This window comes from Pyrus communis, chromosome 3, assembly GCF_963583255.1.
Source record: "Pyrus communis chromosome 3, drPyrComm1.1, whole genome shotgun sequence".
Taxonomy (NCBI): Eukaryota; Viridiplantae; Streptophyta; class Magnoliopsida; order Rosales; family Rosaceae; genus Pyrus; species Pyrus communis.
The window spans coordinates 6641447-6663836 of record NC_084805.1 but is presented as its reverse complement, the minus strand read 5'-3'; the positions used below and the strand labels follow the sequence as shown (position 1 = coordinate 6663836).

The 22390-nt window shown below is 36.9% G+C and overlaps 1 protein-coding gene across 1 annotated transcript; it reads left to right on the top strand.

Moving 5' to 3' along the window:
* The first annotated feature begins 7016 nt into the window (after window positions 1-7016).
* LOC137728942 (glycine-rich RNA-binding protein GRP1A-like) lies at window positions 7017-8112 on the top strand. Its single transcript, XM_068467753.1, has 2 exons — window positions 7017-7204; window positions 7503-8112. Exons 1-2 carry the CDS (start codon window positions 7091-7093, stop codon window positions 7896-7898), a joined length of 510 nt encoding a protein of 169 aa, XP_068323854.1. The 5' UTR covers window positions 7017-7090; the 3' UTR covers window positions 7899-8112.
* Window positions 8113-22390: the final 14278 nt, after the last annotated feature.

Sequence of the window (22390 nt, the reverse complement as noted above, 5' to 3'; positions counted from 1 at the left end):
TCGATCTTTGATCGACGGTTGACTTGTGGTCAATGGGTATCAAACTATTTTAGAATGTCGTTGAGGTTGTGTTTTATGTGAATTACGTACTCTTCGGATAAGAGTTCTGAGATGTGATTTGATAATTGGTCACAGGGACCAATCATTTAGGACGCCTCGATGTGTGCGCTAGAGAATCATAGCGTGGACTCCAGGTAAGTGGATCTTTTCCTTTTTACCGTACATATTATTGAGAGTTCTATCGACACTTTTAAATTGATTAGGTATATTACTTTCATATATAATTATTGTGAATGCTTGAAGTACGATATGAACTACGAATGGCTTGATCCCTATTTAGGGTACGTAGGCAGTCTAACGAGACATTAGATGCAGCCATAAAATATTTGAGACCAAAGCCTTGCTTGGGAAATTGAGTAAGGCGAAGGAAATTGGTAAAGACAAGTTTTAGTTTTATGAATTAGTTAGTTAAATTAGTGTTAATTGGGTCGTCATGGATAATTATCCCTGAAAATAAGTAGTTTGGGAGTAATGCGTTATTGATTGTACACTTCTCACTGTATTGTTTATAATTGAACATGCTACGACATGGTTGAGTATTAGATTGCATCATAGTATATCAATATGTATATTACTTGCATATAATTATTGGGAATGCTTTCAAGTGCAAAGGTGAACTCAGGACACCCAGGTAAGTTCAGGTGAGTTTATGGTACTAGTTGAATCGATTGTGTTATAGCATGACTACAGTTATGTGTTAGGCAACTTCGATACTGTCGTATTGGTTGCCATGAGTTGCACATGTTATATTGAGATGCATTGAGAGCTCATAAACCTGCACCCCGGTGTTAGTGCTCCCGCCCGTGGCCAGGGCACAGTCTTTCACGTGATGTTCACCTCCCGCACCTTATGCTCACCTTGGATTCAAGGTAGGTGCACAAACCTGTCGTACAGACCACTTTAGGTGGTTCCGACTCGTAGGTGACCCGCGATTATTCGCCCAGTCTTCACGTGATCGTAGCACTTGAGCTTATTTATTTACACCCAGTCCTGTCGTACAGACCACTTTAGGTAGTTCCGACTCGTGTGCAGGTATACTTATTGAGCTATATGCTAGCCAGGATTGATGAGATATGGATAAGTCGTATAGGTCACTATAGGTGACTCCGACTTATATGCTAGTCAGGATTGATGAGATATGGATAAGTCGTACAGGTCACTAGAGGTGACTCCGACTTATATGCTAGCCAGGATTGATAAGATATGGATAAGTCGTACAGGTCACTAGAGGTGACTCCGACTTATATGCTAGCCATGATTGATAAGATACGGATAAGTTGTACATGTCATTTTAGATGACTCTGACTGATATATCACTTTGTATTGATTTAGTTCATTTGGCCTACTTATTAATGTATGGTGGAGTTAATGGCAAACCGTGGTTTTGGTCATTTCTGAGTATGGTTTGGATATATGTATATATGTTGTATTGTCTTATGGAAAACGATACGGGTTTTACATTAGGGCATTACTTTTAGAGAGGTAATAACTTTGGGAAGCTTGGTTTTATTGCTTACTCACACCTTCTGTTTGGTGCCCTCCAGGTTTTAGCTTCTGAGTTTGTATCGACAACAATCTGTGGTGAATCTTAGTATTAATGGATATTTTTGAGGGTATGATTCTTACCCATACTACTGTACCTTACTTATGCTCTGACATCGCGTGTGAAATGGGTTCGCTCCCACTCGTAGCGCACTCTGGTACTTAGACACTTTTAGATTCAAATTTATTCACTTTTTGTACACTATCACATTTTATGGCTTCGTCACCTTCCAGGTGTCGGCCAGCACAGCTCGATTCAGGGTCCAAGTGGACTTTCTGGGTCGAGGTGTGTCAACAACAACTTCAAACTAGCTATTAGTATTATATTCTCTTGGGATTGACGGGGCTGGAACTCGCAGCTTCTGCCTTGATTAAATTTTTTTATCGAATAAGGTCAAATTGTGTCAGCTAAAACCTTTACTTGATGAAACGATTTTAGCAAACCCTTGAACTGGATAAAGGTGTACTTGGGTGAAGTCGTTTCTAATGAGAGATAGGGACATCGAGGTAAGAGAAGAAAATTGGGATTCCACTATAAAACCAATAGGCAATATTGTCATTAACCCAACTTACTTATAAGCCCATGCAAGATCATTCCTCCTATCAATGTGAGATTCATTCTCAACCGTAAGTACATGAGGTTTTTACTTTATTTTGAGTTTTTATCACATATGACTCTAAAATTGACCTAACTCATCATTGTAGTCCATTAATTTGAAAATCAATCAATTTCGTCCTTAAAATTGACCTAAAATATTAACTTGATCCATGCCATCTAGTTTCGTTAGATTTTCTGTTAGTTTGTTGATGTGGCAAGATATGGTGACCATCTCTAGATTTCAGTTTGGCAATTTTTTTGTTTAAGGAGTGGGTAAACTGGTGTTGTGCTCATTGACAATACTTGTATTTAGGTAATTGGGAATAATGTCGTGGAGTTGATCACTCATATGGTAGTGATTCTATAAAATTAACTATCGGAGGTTTTTTTTATAACAATTTCATTTTAAGTGATCGTTGTAAAAAAGTTTCTAAAAAAGTAAATATTGGAAAGTAGTTGGATTAGACTACTAGAGTGTTCGCACGCGGTTGCGTTTAGACTTTCAGATTTGGTTGGGTATTGGTCGGTCTTGCCTTTGGAGAATCTCAGCGTCATCAACCCACCTACTCTGACGGTGAAAACATGGAATTCCAAGTGCAAAGGGACTTTTTGGTCGCTGGGAAAGTTATTCTTTCACACTTGCCGCGAATATGCAAAGGAACTTTTTGAACAATAAACTTCCCCGAGGGTTCTTGTGTTTAAATTCGGGACAACAGCAAAAATATTATCATTTATGTAACCCTATTTGAATTACATGACTTGTGCTCATAAACATTTTTGTTGAAATTGCGATAATTTAGGCGTGAGGGGAGTTTCGAACCTAGGATACATAAGTAGAAACTCAATGCTCTGTCCATTAGAATATTAGATATTAAAATTGAAGTATTTCATAAGAATGTAACTGAAAGTATGATGACCCCATATTGCTTGAACTATAAAGGAACATGCTTGAGATTGTTTTTAAAATGGTTAAATGCGTTTTCTGCAACCAAAAATGATGATTGCATTTGATAAAATTTTGTAGAAGAACTGTACTTTATACAAGTGGTTTTAAGAGAATAATCTGCCAAATGCTTCTTAAAAAAACACTAAAGCACCTGTAGATTTTTAATAAAGAATTCAAAGTGTGTATATTTAAATCATTTCCAACTCATTGATGTCTAGTGGTGGCGATGGTAGAATGATGGTTGTTCTTCTAACTGCTTTTTGGAATACACTATAAAAAAAAAATACTTATGGACATATGAAAATACGTTTAAAATACTACCAACCAAACCTAGATGAGTATAACCAGTGACGAAGCCAGGAATTGATGGGGGGAGGGGCGAAGTTAAAAGATTGCAAGCTTCAAAAGAGTAGCAACAACCAAATCATTTTATATAGTAATGTGTTCCATAATTTATCAATACAAACAAATTACAATTGTTGCCGGCGAGGTTTCATATCATGAAAACGTCACATAATAGGCTCATTATCAATGAAAGCAAATACATCTCTTTCAATGTAAACAAGCATGCTATCACTCAACCATTGATCTCCCATTTTGTTAAGCAATGATGTTTTCACAATCTTCATAGTAGAAAAAGCTCTCTTCATCGAAGCGGTTGCAACCAGTAACACCAAAGCCAATGAAAGAAGCTTATACACTAACATATAGCTTGCACACCTTCTGGTCTTCACCAACTCCTTTGCAAGATCACCAATTCCTCTCAATATTTGAAGGGGGAGGTGGACTACTCGGAATATTCGAATGATGACTTCTTGGAATATTTGAAGGAGGAGGAGGACTACTTGGAATATTTGAAGAAGAAGGACTACTTGAAGTGTTTGAATGAGGATTTAAGCATTGTTTCTTATAGTATTGTTCCATTATGTAACTGTAAAATGGAAAGAAAAAAAAAATCATAGACTTTTAATCCTAGAGTAGACTATACTAATATACTAATATGCATAATAACTAATCCAACCAAGAATTCAATTATTCAATACCAATAAGCATACAAATTATTCAATAAATAAATATTCAAGTCAACTAATCATATGAATATACATTATGTAATAATTCAGTTAATTAATCAATAATCAAGATTTCAAATTTTAATTTTCATCCTAAAAATAATTTCATAATTTCATATCAATAATCATATTAGTGTATCACCATATGATTCTATGCCAATTAAACAAAATTCGTATTAAATAATTAATTAGATTTAGGATTATAAATTTAGGAATTAAAAAATTTACCTACTGGAATTGGGGGGCAGTGTTGCTGCACCTTTTGCTTTGATTGGAGAATGAAAAAGAGCAGAGAGAGAGATTGAATGGAAGTTATGGAATGGGGGACACGCAGTCCCACCCTATATATTTATATTTTCTGGGGTATGGTTTTTTTGCTTTTCACACGCCTTTCTAATTTTCGACCATTAGATCGGATGAATTGAAGAAGATCAACAGATATAAATTAACAAATGATGTGTGAGAAGTAAAAAAAGGGTGTGTGGATAGCACACCCCTATTTTTTTCCCAACTTATACGAAATGGCACCGTTTCGTTCTACTTTTTAAAATTTTTTTAACCAGGACCAAAACGACGTCGTTTTGGCCTGGGTGTTTTGAAAAAAAATTGATGCAGCTCTGCTGCGCGCAGAGCAAAACCAGATAGCACCGTTGCACTGGAGGAGACGAAGAATAGCAGCAGTAGGAGGGGAGGGGCTGGCTAGCGCTCCAGCCTTGTTTTTCCGACGAGGGGAGTGGCGGCCGCCACTCCTCGCCCTCACGTAGCTTTGCCACTGATTATATGAGGTTGCAATCGATCCCAAACCTGAGGGGGTGAAATGTAATTTACTCTTATTTGTTAGTCTATCAAGAACAATATCGTACTTCAACTTTGAGTATAAAAGTACCCTATTCAGTTCTGTATTTTAATTCGGAGTCAATTATTTTTTGGGTAAATTACACTAAGTTACTTTAACTTTGGGTATAAAAGTACCCGTTCCCATTTAATTTTGTATTCTAATTCCGAGTCAATTATTTTTTGGGTAAATTACACTAAGTTACCTCAACTTTGAGTTGTACCACAATCTCGCACCTCATCTTTTAAACATTGCAATGTCATACCTTATTTTACGAATTTGTAACAATGTCGGACTTCAATCAATTTTCTGTCAATTTAATTTGTTAACTGTTGATGTGGCAAGTGTGAGAATTACGGATTGACACGTGGATTGACATTCAAACAATTCTTTTTCCTTTTCTTCCCTTCCTTTTCCCTTGTTTTTTCTTTTTCCCTATTTTTACTGTTTCCCTCCCGACCTCTGCAAAATTCGACGCCCATCCTTCCGATCAGCCCCCATCCTTAGCCAGATGCCTCACCTTTTCGATCCCAGGGTCCTCGCTGCCATTCAACACGTTGTCTTTGATGTCTTCCAGACCCTTTTATCCTTAAAACCCTCAGCGACCAATCCGACCATGAGCTCATCGACCCCACCCTCTCGGCGACTGACTCGATCTCAAGCTTGTCGACACTACCCTCTCGAACAACCTTAATCCCTACCATCGCAAAAAGTCAAAATCCCATTCAAATCTCATCCTCAAAAAACCCTAACTCTCGCAAGTTTTAACGAAATTACAAGGACCTCAATTCCATCGAGGACCACCACGCCTCCCACCAGCGTCCATGGAAATGCAGGTTGCTAGAGAGAGAAATGGGTACGGCTAACAAGGAGGAAGGGAGAGAGAGGGGTGAGGGGGAAGGAATGTGGGTGGGTGTGGAGCAGGAACTTAGGATGTGGGTTTGTTTGTTTGTTTTTTTTTTCAATTTTTTAAATGAAGTGAATTATCTTTAATAATTTTGACAAAAAAATCTTTATAATTAAAATATTTTTTTTATGAATTGTTTGGCCATGTGGCATAAGATAGGTGACACATCAGCACAAATGTGAAGCTCATTGCTGTCATGTCATTACTTAACAACTTAATTAACATGTTTTGTTACAAAGGTTTGACATTACAAGGATTTCGTAAGTTGATATATAACATTTTACTATTTAAAAAATGAAGTATGAAATTGTAGTGTGACCGAAAACTAAAATAATTTAGTGTAATTTAATTTATTCTTTTATGTGACGACACAAATTAGATAATGCTAGCCAAATCAAATAATGTTGTTGTTTGGTGATTGAATTGTTACTAAAATTTGAAAAAAGAAAAAAACTTAAATATTAATTAATATAGTTATTTTTATTTAATGACATATCAATAATCAATTTGTAAATTTGATTGTTCTGCGAAAAATATCGTACATTTCCGTTTAAGAATTTCTCGATGTCGATATGGGCTCAGCATTAAAAGACAAAAAATTGGTCAGATGCTCGGCGGAGATACCAACAGCTGTGGCCAAGCACAGAATTTTACGTAAAAGAGAGGGGTAAGGCTGTACTTCTATGCACAAGATATTTTTCGCGTCACTAAAATATCTAACCCACTGTCACGTGATGAGCGGACCCCACAACTAACCCGTCCCCTCGGTCGTTTTCAACCAGGGTTTCCGCAAACCGAAAGACACGACTCTGTCCTTTCCCCGTTTGGCAACGGCGATAACACTCCCCACCAAACAAGAGATAAAAATATCCTCAACGTAAAACAAACCAAAAACGACGACGTGTATATAATTTATTCATATGGTGAAATTGTAAAACGCGTAGCCAAACGCGCTGGGCTTGGACCTTCAAACCCTGGTAACCAAACACCAAGGAAATGGTTAACCCTGGTCGAGGGTGCCCGAGGCCCTATATTAACGAGGGTTCGGGGCCTGCTGACCCGCGTGCTCTCTTGTTCTCTTGTTCTTTCCCTAAAATTCGAGTCCTTTTTGTCACTAGGGTTACTGGTAGCCATGGCCTCTGCCGAGATCGAGTTCCGTTGCTTCGTCGGAGGGCTCGCATGGGCCACCGACAATGAGGCGCTGGAGAGGGCCTTTTCCCAGTATGGTGAGATCATCGAATCGAAGGTCCGTTTGACGGAGAGATCGGATCTGACCCGATTCGGCCTCGGCCATCAGTCGTTCTGTTATTCTCTCTGATCTGATTCTGTTTCTCTCTGTGTTACTTGATCTATGATTCTCTGTTACTGTCTATGATTCTTATTATTACTCTCACAAAATCGGGTACGTTCATCTCAATCTTTCTCTCCCAAAGATTGACGATCGATCGGTTCCTTTTATTTTTTGAATTTTTTTGTGAATCTTTGATGTGATTTGGGTGTTTGATGTGTGGATCTGATGCGATCTGTGTTTTCTGTGGTTTTAGATCATCAACGACCGTGAGACTGGGAGGTCCAGGGGCTTCGGCTTCGTCACCTTCGGCAGCGAGCAGGCGATGAGGGACGCGATCGAAGGCATGAACGGCCAGAACCTCGACGGCCGCAACATCACCGTCAACGAGGCTCAGTCTCGCGGATCCGGTGGTGGCGGTGGCGGAGGTGGCTACAGCCGCGGAGGCGGCGGAGGTGGATATGGAGGTGGTGGCGGCTACGGAGGTGGCGGTCGCCGTGAAGGCGGAGGTGGTGGGTACAGCCGTGGAGGCGGTGGCGGTGGATACGGAGGTGGTGGTCATCGTGAGGGTGGTTATGGAGGCGGTGAGGGTGGCGGTGCTCGCTACTCCAGAGGAGGCGGTGGCGCTGAAGGCGGCAGCTGGAGGAGTTAGATTAGTGTTATAGGTGGTTTGGGACTTTGAGATGTTAGTGTTTCCGTTTTCTAGTCGAGTTTTAGGGTCAGGTTCTGATCTGGTTCTGGTTTCCGGGTTGTCCGATGGTGGTGGTGTGTGTTTGTGCTCGATAATTTTGATCGATGATGCTGCTCCTATCTTACTTTTTATGTATTTTGGTTCCCAAAGAACAAAAAATGGTGTTTGAGAAAAAGTTGTTCGTTCGCATATATCTGTCTCTGTGATTTGAGTTGAAATTTATTTAATCGGTCATTAATCTAAAAAATGTATACAAATACGTTTAATATAATTAATAAATCTAAGAAAATCATAATACAAATATTCAAAGTAGTAGTTACAGTTTGTCTCCACTATATTTTCACTCATAAAAGTATAAGCCGAGAAATGATATTTTGTCAGGACTCAAGATATTTTGTCCCTGGGCTCGCGGTGCATGCATTCATAATTCAGCCTAGAAATGTGCGCAATAATTAACGTTAAATTGTTAAATTATAAAATAATTGAGAAATATTCTTGTAGTGTTATAACGTTGGCATATAAATTAGTACTTTTTTGGAGCTGTACCACTGCTCGACCAGGCCAGATAAAAAATGTACATAACAGTTCTAGCTGAAATACTTCAAATAAATTTGCTACATCCTTAACAATAATTCTGCCACTTAGACTAGGAGTAGCCTTTTTAGCTCTAGCTTAACGTGAAGTAATGACTTTTGTTCAACGTTAAAAGGGTCCCGATGTAGCGGGATCGTTCGAAACTTCTCCTTAGCTTTACCGCTGGTGGTATATACTTGTATGTGATTGGATCAACAATGTTTCATGTAAATTAACGTCATACTGTGAAATTGTAGAATGTCACCTTTTGAGTCTCTTAGCCTTTCTTTTTAGATAATGTTAGAGAGATTAAATTTTTAAACCAAACGATATAGTTGATGATTAAATTATTACCTAAGTATTGATTAACGTGCTCTTATTGGTGACACGATAAATTTTTCCTTATGTCTGTAATGCAAGTGGTACACATGTTATTATATAAGTCGTAAGAAATTTTATGTTTTATGTTACTACTTTTTTGGCAAAGTTGTCGTTTGGCGTTACTGTCATTTACTTGTGCACGGGTTCGACTCCACAGATGCTCATGTTTATTAATTTTGATTTTTTTTCCAGCTATTCTAGGTTTTCTTTCCTATTGGGTATTGTCGAGTAACCATTTTGGGCTTTTTTTTTAAGCTAGACTATTTGTTTCTTTTTTTGAATATTTGTAGTTTAATTTCTTTCATTGTTTGTTAAAAAAAAAATTCAAAATAAAAAAAACATTTCTTTCATTATATAACACTAGCATATGGGTAGAGTGATAGAAAACGTGGGAGTGAGAATTTTTTTTTAAATTTTAATTAGAGATGTTAGGATTACATGTAGGTGAAGCTTTGAAAAAAAAAAAAACAGCAAAATTTGGTTGTGTGAAATTACATTTCTGTTCCATATTTCTTATTCGTGTTTTGTTTTAATTATATGGTTAAACTGGTAATTTCATAGGATTTTGGTTGACAAAGAATGTTTCATTAATTAATAGAGACTAGCATATGGGCACACACAAAGTGTGTTGTTTTTGAAATAAAAAGAAAGAGGAAGAGAGTGATAGAGAATGTGGGAGTGAGAAGGTTTTATTTATTTATTTTTATTGTTTAAATTAGAGATATGTTAGGATTACATGTAAGTGAGGTTTTGAAAAAAAAAAACAGTAAAATTTGGTTGTGTAAAATTACATTTATGCCCCATATTTATTATTCATGTTCTGTTTTAATTAGAGGGTTAAACTGATAATTTCATAGGGTTTTGGTTAACAATGAGTGTTTATTAATTAGTAGAGATAACTTTTGTGAATAAATCTGCAATTAGTAATATCATAATAAATTAAAATTCTTAAAAGTTTAAAAATATAATCTTTAAAAGCCCCTTCCTTATATGACACCATTTAATAGAATACATGTAATAATAAGAATCGTTTATTCTTTTGATCACCGTTTAAAAGTTATCAAATTATAAGTTTCATCCATTTGAAGACTTAGTCATCTATATGTCAAAAGAAAATTATAATACAACTTTACTCATACCTACCGTTAGAGACACGAATCCCGAATTTCGAATTTTCAACTAATCTAACGGCAAGAAGGGGGGGGGGTGGGTGGGAATAATCCTTGGTTTAGGGCGTGAGCAAAAATGCAGTAAAAAAAAAAAATTTCATTGTAATATGCTATCAATATTATAACCAGTGATTCATTTAACACAAAATTTTCATGAGATGAACTCTAGATGCTAATAAAGAGCATTAATGGTTATGATTATGATATTGGGAGTTTTAATGAAAAGTTCACGGTACTGTTCACTTTAACGAAAAACCACATTTTTACACTAAAAAGTCAATCCTGGTAATATTCACTTTACCCTTTATTTTCTCCTTATCATTAAAACTCAAAGTTTTCAAACCTTTTTCATTAGTTTTCCTTATGATATTTGTACGGTGATACGATGACTACATAGTTATTACTCCATGCTTTTTGTATTTAAAAATTAAGGAGTTTCGAACAAAAAAAAAAAAAAAGGAATTTCAGATAGGTGCATACCATCACATTATGCTTCATGACTTCATGTTGTTTTTTTTCTTTATATCAATTTAATCCATAATAAAAAGAAATATATAAACTATAAAAGAAAATGTAGCAATCAAAATTTTAGATCATGTAAGAGCACCGTTTGAGACCAGGGCTTTCAAAATCTCAAGACCGGCCCTGATTCTACTTCATCCGTCTTCCCCACTACAATGTCTAACTCGCGCCGCCATTAACTCAGTGAGTCGGCTCCTGTGCTAGTCTGCCTTGCAATTTCATGCCCTATCAAGCAAAGATAGCACGTCAAAGAAAAACTTGAAAATCATGCTGATGAAGATGACAATGAGGAAGATGGTCCGCATGGGTTCGGGGAGGGGTAGAATAGCGTCGGCGGGTTACCGATTGGAGGAACTCCATCTTCCACTGTGCCTGTTATTGTTCATCTATGAGGAAGAGCAAGAGAGGGAGGTGGTGGCGGTACCAGATTTGAACGGGATCAGAGGTGGTGGTGGTGGTGGTACCAGATTTGAAAAGGATCGGGGGTGGTGTGTCTCGCCGGGGACGGGGTTACTTGGACTGGAGATTTGTGTTTGTATCTTTCTGTTTTAGTTTTAATTGAATTAACATTGTAATAGAACAGACGGCATAATTTCATTAAAAATAAATCAGGTAGATTCTTCAGTTGGGCATGTGACATCCTCCGATTAAACAGATACACAAAGTGTCCATAGTGATGTGGTTCCGTCACCTTGAAAAATTTCTCGTGAAATTAATATTAGTCATTATTCCCCCATGGAACGAGATTAGTCTTTGATTGGATAGTTGTAGACTTGAAGTAAATGGGTTTAACAAGGAGGGTGTCCGAGAAACAATGATGTTAGAATATCTCGCACCAACCAATGCGGAATCCGAGAGACGTAATGATAGAATATATCACTATACGCGTCCGAATCCTTAAATAATATTAATGACAATATCTTGGCACTAATTAGTAATTACTCTCGATTTCTTTTCGGTTTAAGAGCTTAATTACTTTATAATTTTCTGTACTGTTTATTCAATGGTGGTTAATGGCCTGAAGAATTCGGTAGGGTCGTACTGGAATGCGATTATTTTTGTATAAATCTTGGAGGTGGTTGGCCTCACCTTTATTTATTGAACTTGTTCTAGTTTAATACAAAGATTTGGATTTCAATTCAAATTTGATTCCATTTCAAATTCCACTTTAATTCTAAAGATTATCTTTTTATTAATTTTTATGATCATCGATCATTGGAGGACTTCTTTATGGTGCCCAAGCGAAAAAGGATAGTGGCGCAAAAAAAAGAAAAAGAAAAAAAAAACAATTTACATGAAACGAGTTTACTGTTACATGATATGATATCTTAATATAATGATATGTTGCCATGTGAAATTTTTTTTTTACATAACAATGTATTATTAGATAAAAAAAAAAGTCATGTAATGATGAATCCGTCTCATATAACTGCTTCTCACATGAAAGACCCAAAGGCTAAAACCAATGCTAGAGACAATACTAGATTTATTGTTGTATTTGAATGAAGGTTATCAAGTACCAACGAATTTAGGCTACTTTAGTTAGAAATGCATTGTGCAATATTAAATAGAGGAATTTGAAATGATTAAATGATTGAGGTGAATTGCAAATGGCTACATAGAAATGAATCATTCGAAAACGTTTGTTTAAACCTTACACCAACCAAGTTCATATGGAACCAATACATACGGTTTAAGAGGAGTTGAATTGTGGAAGGTTGCCAATGTCTATAAACCCTATGAAAAGCTCTTTAATTGAGACCTTGGACTACTTGAGAGGACCAAAGTTCAAGCCCATTTACTCATAATTCTTTATTGTAAATGAGATACTTTAGAGTAGTTACACTCATTGGAGTAAGGCAATTGCCCTTTGGAAAAGTAATTGTCTTTGTGTAACTCCACCAGATCGACAAGGATAAGGGCGATTATTATTCACAAATATATATATTTTTTATTTATATGTGCCTTGTAAGGGTTTAAGTGTGCACTTTGTAAGTTTGTTCATTAAAAGTAAAACTCCATGTTTAACTCTAATAATTTAATTTCAAATACAAAGTAAAGAATTGTGAAACAACATTATAAATTACATTTGAAATTTATTAATAATAAAATGTTATTACCTTATTGGCTAGATTATTGCCATTTTGATAAATTGATTATGCTTTTGTGAGGGCTTCTTGCCCAGATATTAACTTTCTATGTAGACTTACTTAGATGTTTGCATATACTCAATAGAGATAACTCAGACCTGGATATGCCTTGAATCAGCTCGACAAATTGTGCATGAATCTTCTTCCATATTTGTTGCATCCTCATCTTCTTCTTTTTTTGCCTTCCATTTTTAACAATCAAATTACTCTTGACCGTTTGATTTTTTTTACTGTTGAATCTGACGTACCAGAACGTGCCACATGGCACATCGATAACTTTTTATATTTTTTACCATCAGAAATCCAATAGTCTAGATCATCAGGTCATTGGAAATCCAACGACTCTCATCGTGCCATGTCATAAAGCTGTTAGGCTCTTCAATTAGTGCTGCAACAAGGCCTATTATTGTAGGTTTTGTTGGCTTATGCCCTGATTTTGCACATGTGTTGCAAATTGGAAAAAAACGTAAAGACCGTGGGTGAGTCAGCCATGCATGTTGGGGAAGGCAATGCTTAAATTGCATGGGCATTTGGTATGAAATGCAAAATAACAGTCACTCCAGAAGCATGCCACATCACAATATTGCAACAGTAATATGAGTGAAATCAGGTGCTTAACAACCTATGCGAGCATACCAGTCAGAGTCACCTAATGTGACTTGTATGACTGAACCTATTGCTTATCAATCTATGCTAGCACACGAGTCGGAGTCACCTAATGTGACCTGTACGACAAGACTGGGTGTAATAATATACGCTCTAGTGCTACGATCATGTGAAGATTAGCACTATGTGCGGTCACCTACAAGTCAGAGTCGCCTAATACGACATGTAGTAAGGACTAGCACCTACTTGGATCCAAAGCGAGCGTACTGTGCAGGGGGTGGACATACACATAAAAGACTGGCCCTAGCCCGGGGCGAGAGCACTAACACCAGTGTACAACAATGATGAGCCAACTACATGAATATATGCTTGCCATAATGATTCAATAATTCTAACCAACATAATAAACTTACTTGAACTTACCTGCGCATCCCGTAGGATCATTTTGGCATTTCACAACAGTGCAACATTTCTTATAACATTATTTAATCATTGCATGATATGCCTAAATCAATTCAAAAGCATTTGAGGAAACTATAAAGTTTACACACACACACACACACACACACACACACACACACACACTATATATATATATATATATATATATAAAGAAAAAGACCCACTCACCTGAAGTCTGTGCTAAAACTCCTTAGCATGAATATCGAGGCGTCATAAATGATTAACGCCTAAAATAATTATCAAATCACGTCTCAGAATTCTTATCCATAGAACATGTAACTTGTATAAAACATATCCCCAAGGACGTTCTAAAGTAATTTGAAACCCATTGACCAAAAGTCAACCATCGGTAAAAGGTCGATGGTAGGGTCCACAACCCTACGTAACTCGATCCGGAAGATCTGCATCTCAGATTTCCGATCCATAACTTCCCAAGAGTTTCAATAAGCTTCTAGAACAACATCCTAAAGTTTTTGAACGATCCGACGGTCAAATCTCCGCCAATTGCTAAAATTAAGTGGTGGTCAACGTTTTATTTTACAAGCTTACAAATCCAATTCGGGAAGATTCGTACGTCAGATTCCCAATCCGTAAGTTTCTAATGTCCTCAAATATTACATACTATAACGTATTAAAGTTTGGTGACGATCCAATGGTTGGATCGTCGAATCATATAATAATCAAGTGGTAGCTATTAAAGAAACTATTTAAAATGATTGAATTTCAAAAAATGGAGGGCGGATTCGGGTCCAGCAAGTCAAAGAACCTGAGGAGGGACCTCGAGTTCCTCCCAGCATCGCTTCACACGCTGCCATGAGCCACCACAAAGTGCAGCCACCCGCCGTTCGCGCCAGCCACCTACACACGTTCACGCACACCCATGTGCCCTTGAGTACGTACGTACTCGTCTTCCTCGCGAGAACTTGCGTTTTGCAGGTTTTTGGTCCAACTTCCAAAGCTCTTAATAAGCTCATTTCTACACCAAAATCAATGATGCAAAAATCTACATGAGGCTAGGAATGTAGAGAATATGTCTATACCCACTGGAATCCCAATCATAGTTGGTGTTGGTCAGGATAATGATTTGAAAGTGGTTGGATGGCCACGGTTTTCGTATCCTAGAAAACTAGAAAATTTCCCTTCGATGTTCATGCGCTCCCAGCTTCACCAAAGCGACACTTCAAGGTTAAATATGACTAGATCAAGCTATAACAAAGAAAATTGGAGTAGTTTCGAAGACTACCTCACCTGGGACGACATAAAAATACTCGGAGAGCTCCGAGTCCAAGTTTATGGTTTGAATGCCCATACAAGGTGCTTGTACATAGTATTGCACTCGTGATGGGTTGGAGACAAGGATGATGGTGGTCGTGATATACGGCATCGGAGATCGCCATAGCCGTTTCTGTGCAGTAAGCGCAGAGCAAGTGAGAGAGGTAGGAGGTCCGCGTGAGAGGTGAGGGAGTTCGATCCTACTTGAATTTGAGCTTTGGGAAGGATGACAAGTAGTGACAACTTGGTGGCGGCTCAGTGAAGCTCGCCAAGGTATGGTGGTGATGGCAGGTCTTTGTCTTTACAGAGGCAGGGAAAACGTGAAATTTTTGAACGCCCTTTACGATCGTAATTCTGTAAAATTTCCATCGCAACTCCAAATTCGATTCCACTTCTTCCTACACGTTCGTATCGTCCAATACTACACAAATTCGTTAAAAGAATGTTTCATATGTCCCACTATATGCAGGTCAACTAAGGTTAACGTAACTTCAACAAGTTTCATTCTTACTCAAAGACCGACGCCTCTAAAGGCATTTTCGTCGATTAACTCATTTTAAATTTATAAAAACATAAAATTAGGGACGGGTTGTCACAATCTACCCACCTTAAAAAAATTTCGTCCCCGAAATTTGAAATAATTTGTTATACCAAAATATACTCAAGATAGAAAGAAAATATATAAAGAAGAAATCAAGCAAGAACGGTTGCATAAAAGAGAATGTGATTCCGTCACCATCGGAGTACAGTGATTCCTCTTTCATGCCTCCAAACTCCAACTTTCATTCTCCTTTAGTATAATACTATAATACAATACTTTTATAAAACAGAAAGTCAAAATAGGTATACAATAACATACGCCAAAATACGTTTATATTAGCATAAGATTTAAAATAGTTGTACTGAAATCCAAACTAAACATAGAAAAACTTCACCTACGCACTTGTAGCTTCACGTACTCCGAGAATAAGTGTTTAGTATCTTTGGGTCATGCCCAAACAAAAAAAAAAAAAATAACTAAATAATAATACTAACGTAAACGGACCTAAATGTCCACTTGCTTAATGAGTTCAACAAATAAGTTCTCGATATTATGGTCTCCAGCCCGTGATACCAACAACTCTCTATTGTCACGTTAAACAAACAAATAATTCCCGAGGGTGCAATATTACTATCTTGCCCCTCCTCGGGAAATACACATATATCGTTTGATTAGTGCCTCGATCGCTCTCACGTATTACCCTCTCGGGTAATAATGTCAATAGCACACAAATTGCTACCTTAAAATCTTGACCATTCAAGTACCTGATCGTAATACTCACCTGTCAATCATGTGTTATGCATAAAATCTCCATACTACGTCTCAACAATGTCATACACAAAAAAAACCAAAATTGTAACCGTAGTTACATGCAACTGAAAAATAAAGATATTTGTTTGTTATAACCATGCTAATTATAGAACAGACAAAATACAACACATCCACTCAGGTCTGAGTATTTCTTTCAAACTGGTCGTTAGTCTGAGGGTAAAAATATGATATTGGACAAAACCTTAGTACTCATAACCTTCAAAAAGGTTTACCAAGACTTGGAAATGAAACCCGTGTCACAGGGGATACAGTAGTGACACACACACACACACACACACACACACACACACCATATGGTTGAACAATGCAATCAATGCAATTCACAACGCTATAGTGAGCATATGCATATTGAATTTCTCTCGAATTTAAAGAAAAAACTATGTCGAGAAGACTAAAAGAACACTCAAGAATCTGAGGGTCAAAACAAGTCTATCAAATCTAGAGTACAAGATAACGGGATTGAATGCATAACATCTCACTACAACTGTAGTTTCCGAAATATTCAATCACCAACGGTAACAATTCGTTCAGTAGAGTACTTGTTTGGTGATTGAAGAATAATCATCACAACTAAAATTTCAATGTTCGAGCGATTCCCTTAAACGGTCTATCTGCTTCAAAATTAATACAAAGTGCAGTAAGGTAGACATGTATTCAAGGTTGACTGAAATGCCTTCCGACACGGAGGGGTGAATATGAAATCACAGTCAAAGTAGATATTGATCGAAACATCATAAAATCCGATAAATTCAAGAATGAGTAATTTTACCAAGTGATCAAGAATGTGGTCTTTCTAGACTAATGGAAAGTAAGCTAGCTTGTCAAGTCGGTCAATAATCATCCAAAATAGCACCATAATCTAGACATGTGCAAGATACCTCGTACCTGGAGTCTATGGTGATATTTCCCCAGTTGCATTTGGATACAAGAAGTGATCATAATCACTCCAACAATTTCTTGATGATTTGTAAGTAACGTCAAACCGATGCTCGTGGATTCCAACTAAAATGGAATAAGATGGGCTGAAAGTATTTCAAGGAAACTTAATGTCTTTTTGCACAATCGGGATAATACACGATAGTGCAATCATAGACGTTGGTTTAGTTCTTCCACTACCGCCGTCAGAAGTTTAGCTCATTCCAAAATGAGATGTATGTGAGAAGTTTAAGATTAATAAAGGTCCTGGACATGTTTCTCTACCGAGAAATACCATTCGGTTTCCAAATGAAAATGACAACTGTTGACTTTAGGTCATATATGACGGTTCATTTTGAACGGTTCTCCACGTTGAGGAAATACAAGCGATACTCTTCCATGCTGCCTCTACACAACCGAAACATCCAGAGAACACGTCATCATGGATTTCCAAATGATCAATGTCATCGAAATGTGTAAAGCAAAGGTAAGGTGAGACAACAGTTCAGTTGTTTAGAAACTTTAATCATATCCAACATCAGAATTAAACTAACTTTCCTCGGTGGATAAGTGAGGAAAAACACTATAGCCGAAAACTCGCTAACCAATTGTTGATAACTTGACAAAACCAAGAATATCTCGTATCTCACAACACTTTGTGAGAATTTCAACCTTTTCCACTAAAACCTTTTGGAAAAAGGAATGAAAATCGTTTACTGAGATCATGTCTCCCAAGAAAAGTACCAATTTAATCAAAGTAGACAGTTGAGAGCTTTGGTATAAAACTAGATGTCAGTGTTTAGAGAATTGCTCTTGTTACTAAGGTAGGAGAAAAAGTCATTAGTAAAATCGCATCAAACTCAACAAGATCCGGGAGAAAATTCTGAATTCCAAAAGTTTGTCGGAGTGGCCATCAACTTGAAACAAGGGTTGATGGTTTTTAATTGTCACCCGACTAAATGGCTAAAATCTAGGTACGATCCCAAGGTTCGGCCCTTCGCCTTAGTAGATAGGTTCGAGGTTCCCTAGATAAGGTGTTTAGTCCCTGGTTGGGTAAATTCCTACTTGGTAAATTTGGTAACTAAGCTTCTCTTAATGACGTAGGAGTTGTTCAAAAAGACATAAGGAAAATTGGTGTAGTATGAGAAAGTAGATTGATGGTGTACTTCACTTCACCATTTGGTGATTTCCCAAGTAAAATTTTGAGAAATGACGCCAAAGGTATACGTTCTTGAAATGTACTATACTACTAACCAACTCCACAACACAAACTAAAAGGTCTTCACAGCTTTCTAGATACTCAAATCACTCTAACAGTGAGAAATTATCTCGTACTTTGATTCTACTATTTACCTGTGGAAGTGATCGAGAGGTGGCTAATTGAAGAGGTTTTGATTACCCAAATGGGTAATATCGTTAACAACCATGCATTTACCGTCCTAATACAAAGCTTGCTCCTAAATTTCTTCGGCTCAGGTAGTCACTGTTAATCGATCTATTAGTTGTGCCACTAATTAACGCACATATGATATTTTGATATTGTTTGCTAGCCTGAAATTGTGAACCGACGTTCTGGCATAAGGGTATCACTCCCAGATATTAACATGTGTCTGGTATCAGAAATCATACCGCCTGAATAATGGTTGACAGTTCAGGAGTATCAAATAGTATTGTCAATTAATAGCGCCACCATAGGCTGATTACAGGTTAGAGCCTGCTTGGGTAAATGGTTTTAGATGAAAGGTAGGGAACTGGTTCTATGAGGTGGTTTATTTAATTCTAGGGAAAATACTTACTACTTCGGGAATTTTTACTAACCGTAGGTATAACAACTCGTACCTTAATGCCTATACTCATCGAAATGACGGGTACAACACTAAAAGAAATCTTGGGAACTAGTATTGGCTGGAACGCCCTAAGGCCGGAAAAAGAATTTTCTAATAATCTACTTTAGGACGGACTTAAACGGAAGTTGATTTTCCTCCTAAAGATCCGGAATGATCACTAGTGCATTTGGAAAGATTAGTGCTATCAGGGACCAAAAGTGACTGTGCCCCTGATGTTCTTATGTCAAGTGCTATCACTAGTGGGTAGTATTGCTTACATCACGCGTGTGATGAACACAATACTACCCAAACTTATGCTTTGATACCAAATTGACACATCCCAACCCAGAAAATCCACTAGGACTCCGAATCGAGCTGTGTTGACCGACATCTGAAAGGTAATGAAGCCATAAAGTGTAGTGATGTGGAAAATGTGAATAAATTTAAACCTAACAGTGCCTAAATATAAGAGTGCGCTGTCAGCGAGAATAAACCCAATTCACACGTGATGATAGAGCATAAGTACAGTACAGTCAATCCAGCCACATCACAATATTGCAATAGTAATATAAGTGAAATCAGGTGCTCAACACTTATTACTCAATTTAACAATTAGTCATAAACCAAATGTGACGCCTCTTTTTGCCTAGTGATAAATTGATAGTAAGGGAGAGTCAAAGGAGGTATGTGTTCGTTTGTTAGAAGAGGTTCCAGAATGACTTAATATATTCAAAGCGACATTGTATTTATGTATTTTCAAAGTGACATTATTGTATTTATGTATGACAAATAAAAGAGAGTTTAAAACACAAAATTTAAGAAACAAAAGTTGCAACCAATTCCTCAACTCTACAAAAACTTGAAGATAAAATAAAGACACATGTTTTTTTGGAACAAACAATATTATCTACACTAACAGGGTGAGGGAGTGGATTAAACCTCACAATGGGTTAGCAATAATGTGGTTCAAATTTGTATTTGGTGAGAATTGAACCTAAGACCTCTCACTTACAAGTAAAGAGGAATATCACTATACCGTAGTACTAAGTAACAATTAAGGCACATGTTATGGTCCAAGTAGATTTGGGCGCAAGTAACCAACAATTGAAGTGAACTAGGCTATAGTTCAAGATAAGACTTTGGCCCAAAAGAGGCTTTACCATAACCCATCATCAGAAAGCCCAAAGCAACCTAATAACAATCATTTTCAAGTACAACTAAGCCTATTACCTATTTTCTGATGGTCTTTAAATTTTGTGTTGTTGCTTCCGTTATTAAATTGGTGGCTGTTGATCTGCATTATTTTTCCTTTCTTTTGTTATTTGATATTAGTCCATTCCTTTGAGAATTCCTAATTTTTCCCACACATGTATTATGGACCATATTATCTCTACTAATTAATGAAATCCTCTTTGTCAACCAAATGAGTATGAAAGGACAAATTAATCTTCTATCACACACAAGGAAAAAAAAAATGATGGACAATAATGTAATTTCACATGTCCAAATTTTACAATTTTTTTTATTGAAGCCTTACCTACAGGTGATGTTAAAATACCTTCAATATTTAAATTAAAAAAAAAAAAAAACGAAAAAAAAAACCTCCCACTCCCCTCATGTTTTCTCTCTCTCCCTCTCTCATTCTCATTTTCTAAAAAAATGTGTTTATACACACAAAATGTGTAGGCAAATGCTAGTATAATGGTATACAGTCGTTCATACATGTATTTGTGTTAATTTTTTTTTTGGAAGAAAGAAGATTAAATTAAAGAGAAACTTCGGTGACACCCAAGGCCTCGAGAATAATACAAGAGTGCCTTTTTTTTGCTTGGGGAGGAACACACCTATCCCAAATATATAAATTGGTATAATTATGCTCAAGGGAAGTGATAACATCCACCATGAAGTTTGCTTCCTTGTAGAAATGGTTCCATTCTACCAGTTCGAATGATGAGGCAAGCCATTTAATGTCCTATATGATGGACTTAATTATCCACAGTACTGCACACTTTCCAAAAATTGCATCAATGACAACCTTTGAGTCCCCTTTCCACCACAATTTTCCTAATTTGACATTATTTGGCCAAAGCCAAAGTATCCCGGAGAGCCTGAGCTTCTGCCATGGTGATAGTGATTGGTCCAAGATCTCGAGCACGCCCCTAATGATTTTTTATTTTAAAACCCATCACAGCAGAAGTGTCCTCCACAGACCCATCAAAATTGAGCTTTTAAAAGCCTTCTGTAGGCATTTTCCATCTAATGGTGTTGCTTAGTCTTGCTTGGTTTCTGTTTCAAATTAGCCTTTAGGAAATCTTTACCAATTATAGCCGTTGTCATCTGACAACAAGTTGGATAAGGTTTAATCTATTTAAAAACAAAATTATTTCTATCATTTCACATTGGCCAGCAAAGAATTAGGATTTTTCTAAGGTCAGAAAGATCATTTTATCTAAAGCTGACATCCCTACTAACCAATCATTGATATTGGTAATGGGAGGGGGGACACGGTGGATGCATGTTATTACAAAGCTTCCAAACTTTTTAAGCATGATTAGAGTAAACAAAACGGTGTAATTGATCATTCTCTACAATATTGCATAAAGGGCAAAGAGTTTGGTCATTATGATGATATTTATTTAATCTCTTGTACGTAGACAATCTATTTCTTATAAGCAACCAAGCAAATAATTTAACTTTATGTGGAATCCATTTTTAACAATCCATCTCATTCCATTTTTAAGGATAGGTTTACTAGCCTTTAACATGACTCCAACATTCATGATAGAAGATAGTGTGGAGACAATCAGGACTAGGAGCTTTTAAGCTCCCAATAGCTTTCACAGCCTCAAAAATTTTAGCCTCAGTTACAGGCCTTATGAGCAAATTGTTGTTCTACTGAGATACAAGATTTACAACACCTATGAATTCATACACCTTATTATCTCTATGACTTTGAATGGTGCTGGTGAGCCTTTGTTTAAACTTTTGAATAAATAGATCCTCCATACGTTTACCTTTTTTTACCACCAGTTACCATTATCATCTTTAATTTTTATGATTTCATTTCTTCTTTTCCTTATAGTGGTTCAGGTATGGAAGTACCTAGTATTTCTATCCCCAAGCTGCAACCAATTAGCCTTAACTCTTTGAGCCCAGAGAATTTCGTCATCCATGTACAAAGCAACAAGGGAATCATTTAATTTCC

Excerpts from the sequence above, each read along its gene's own strand:
- LOC137728942 (XM_068467753.1), top strand. The coding sequence starts at position 7,091 with ATGGCCTCTGCCGAGATCGAGTTCCGTTGCTTCGTCGGAGGGCTCGCA. Across the intron at positions 7,205-7,502 it reads GTGAGATCATCGAATCGAAG|ATCATCAACGACCGTGAGAC; the intron begins GTCCGTTTGACG and ends CTGTGGTTTTAG.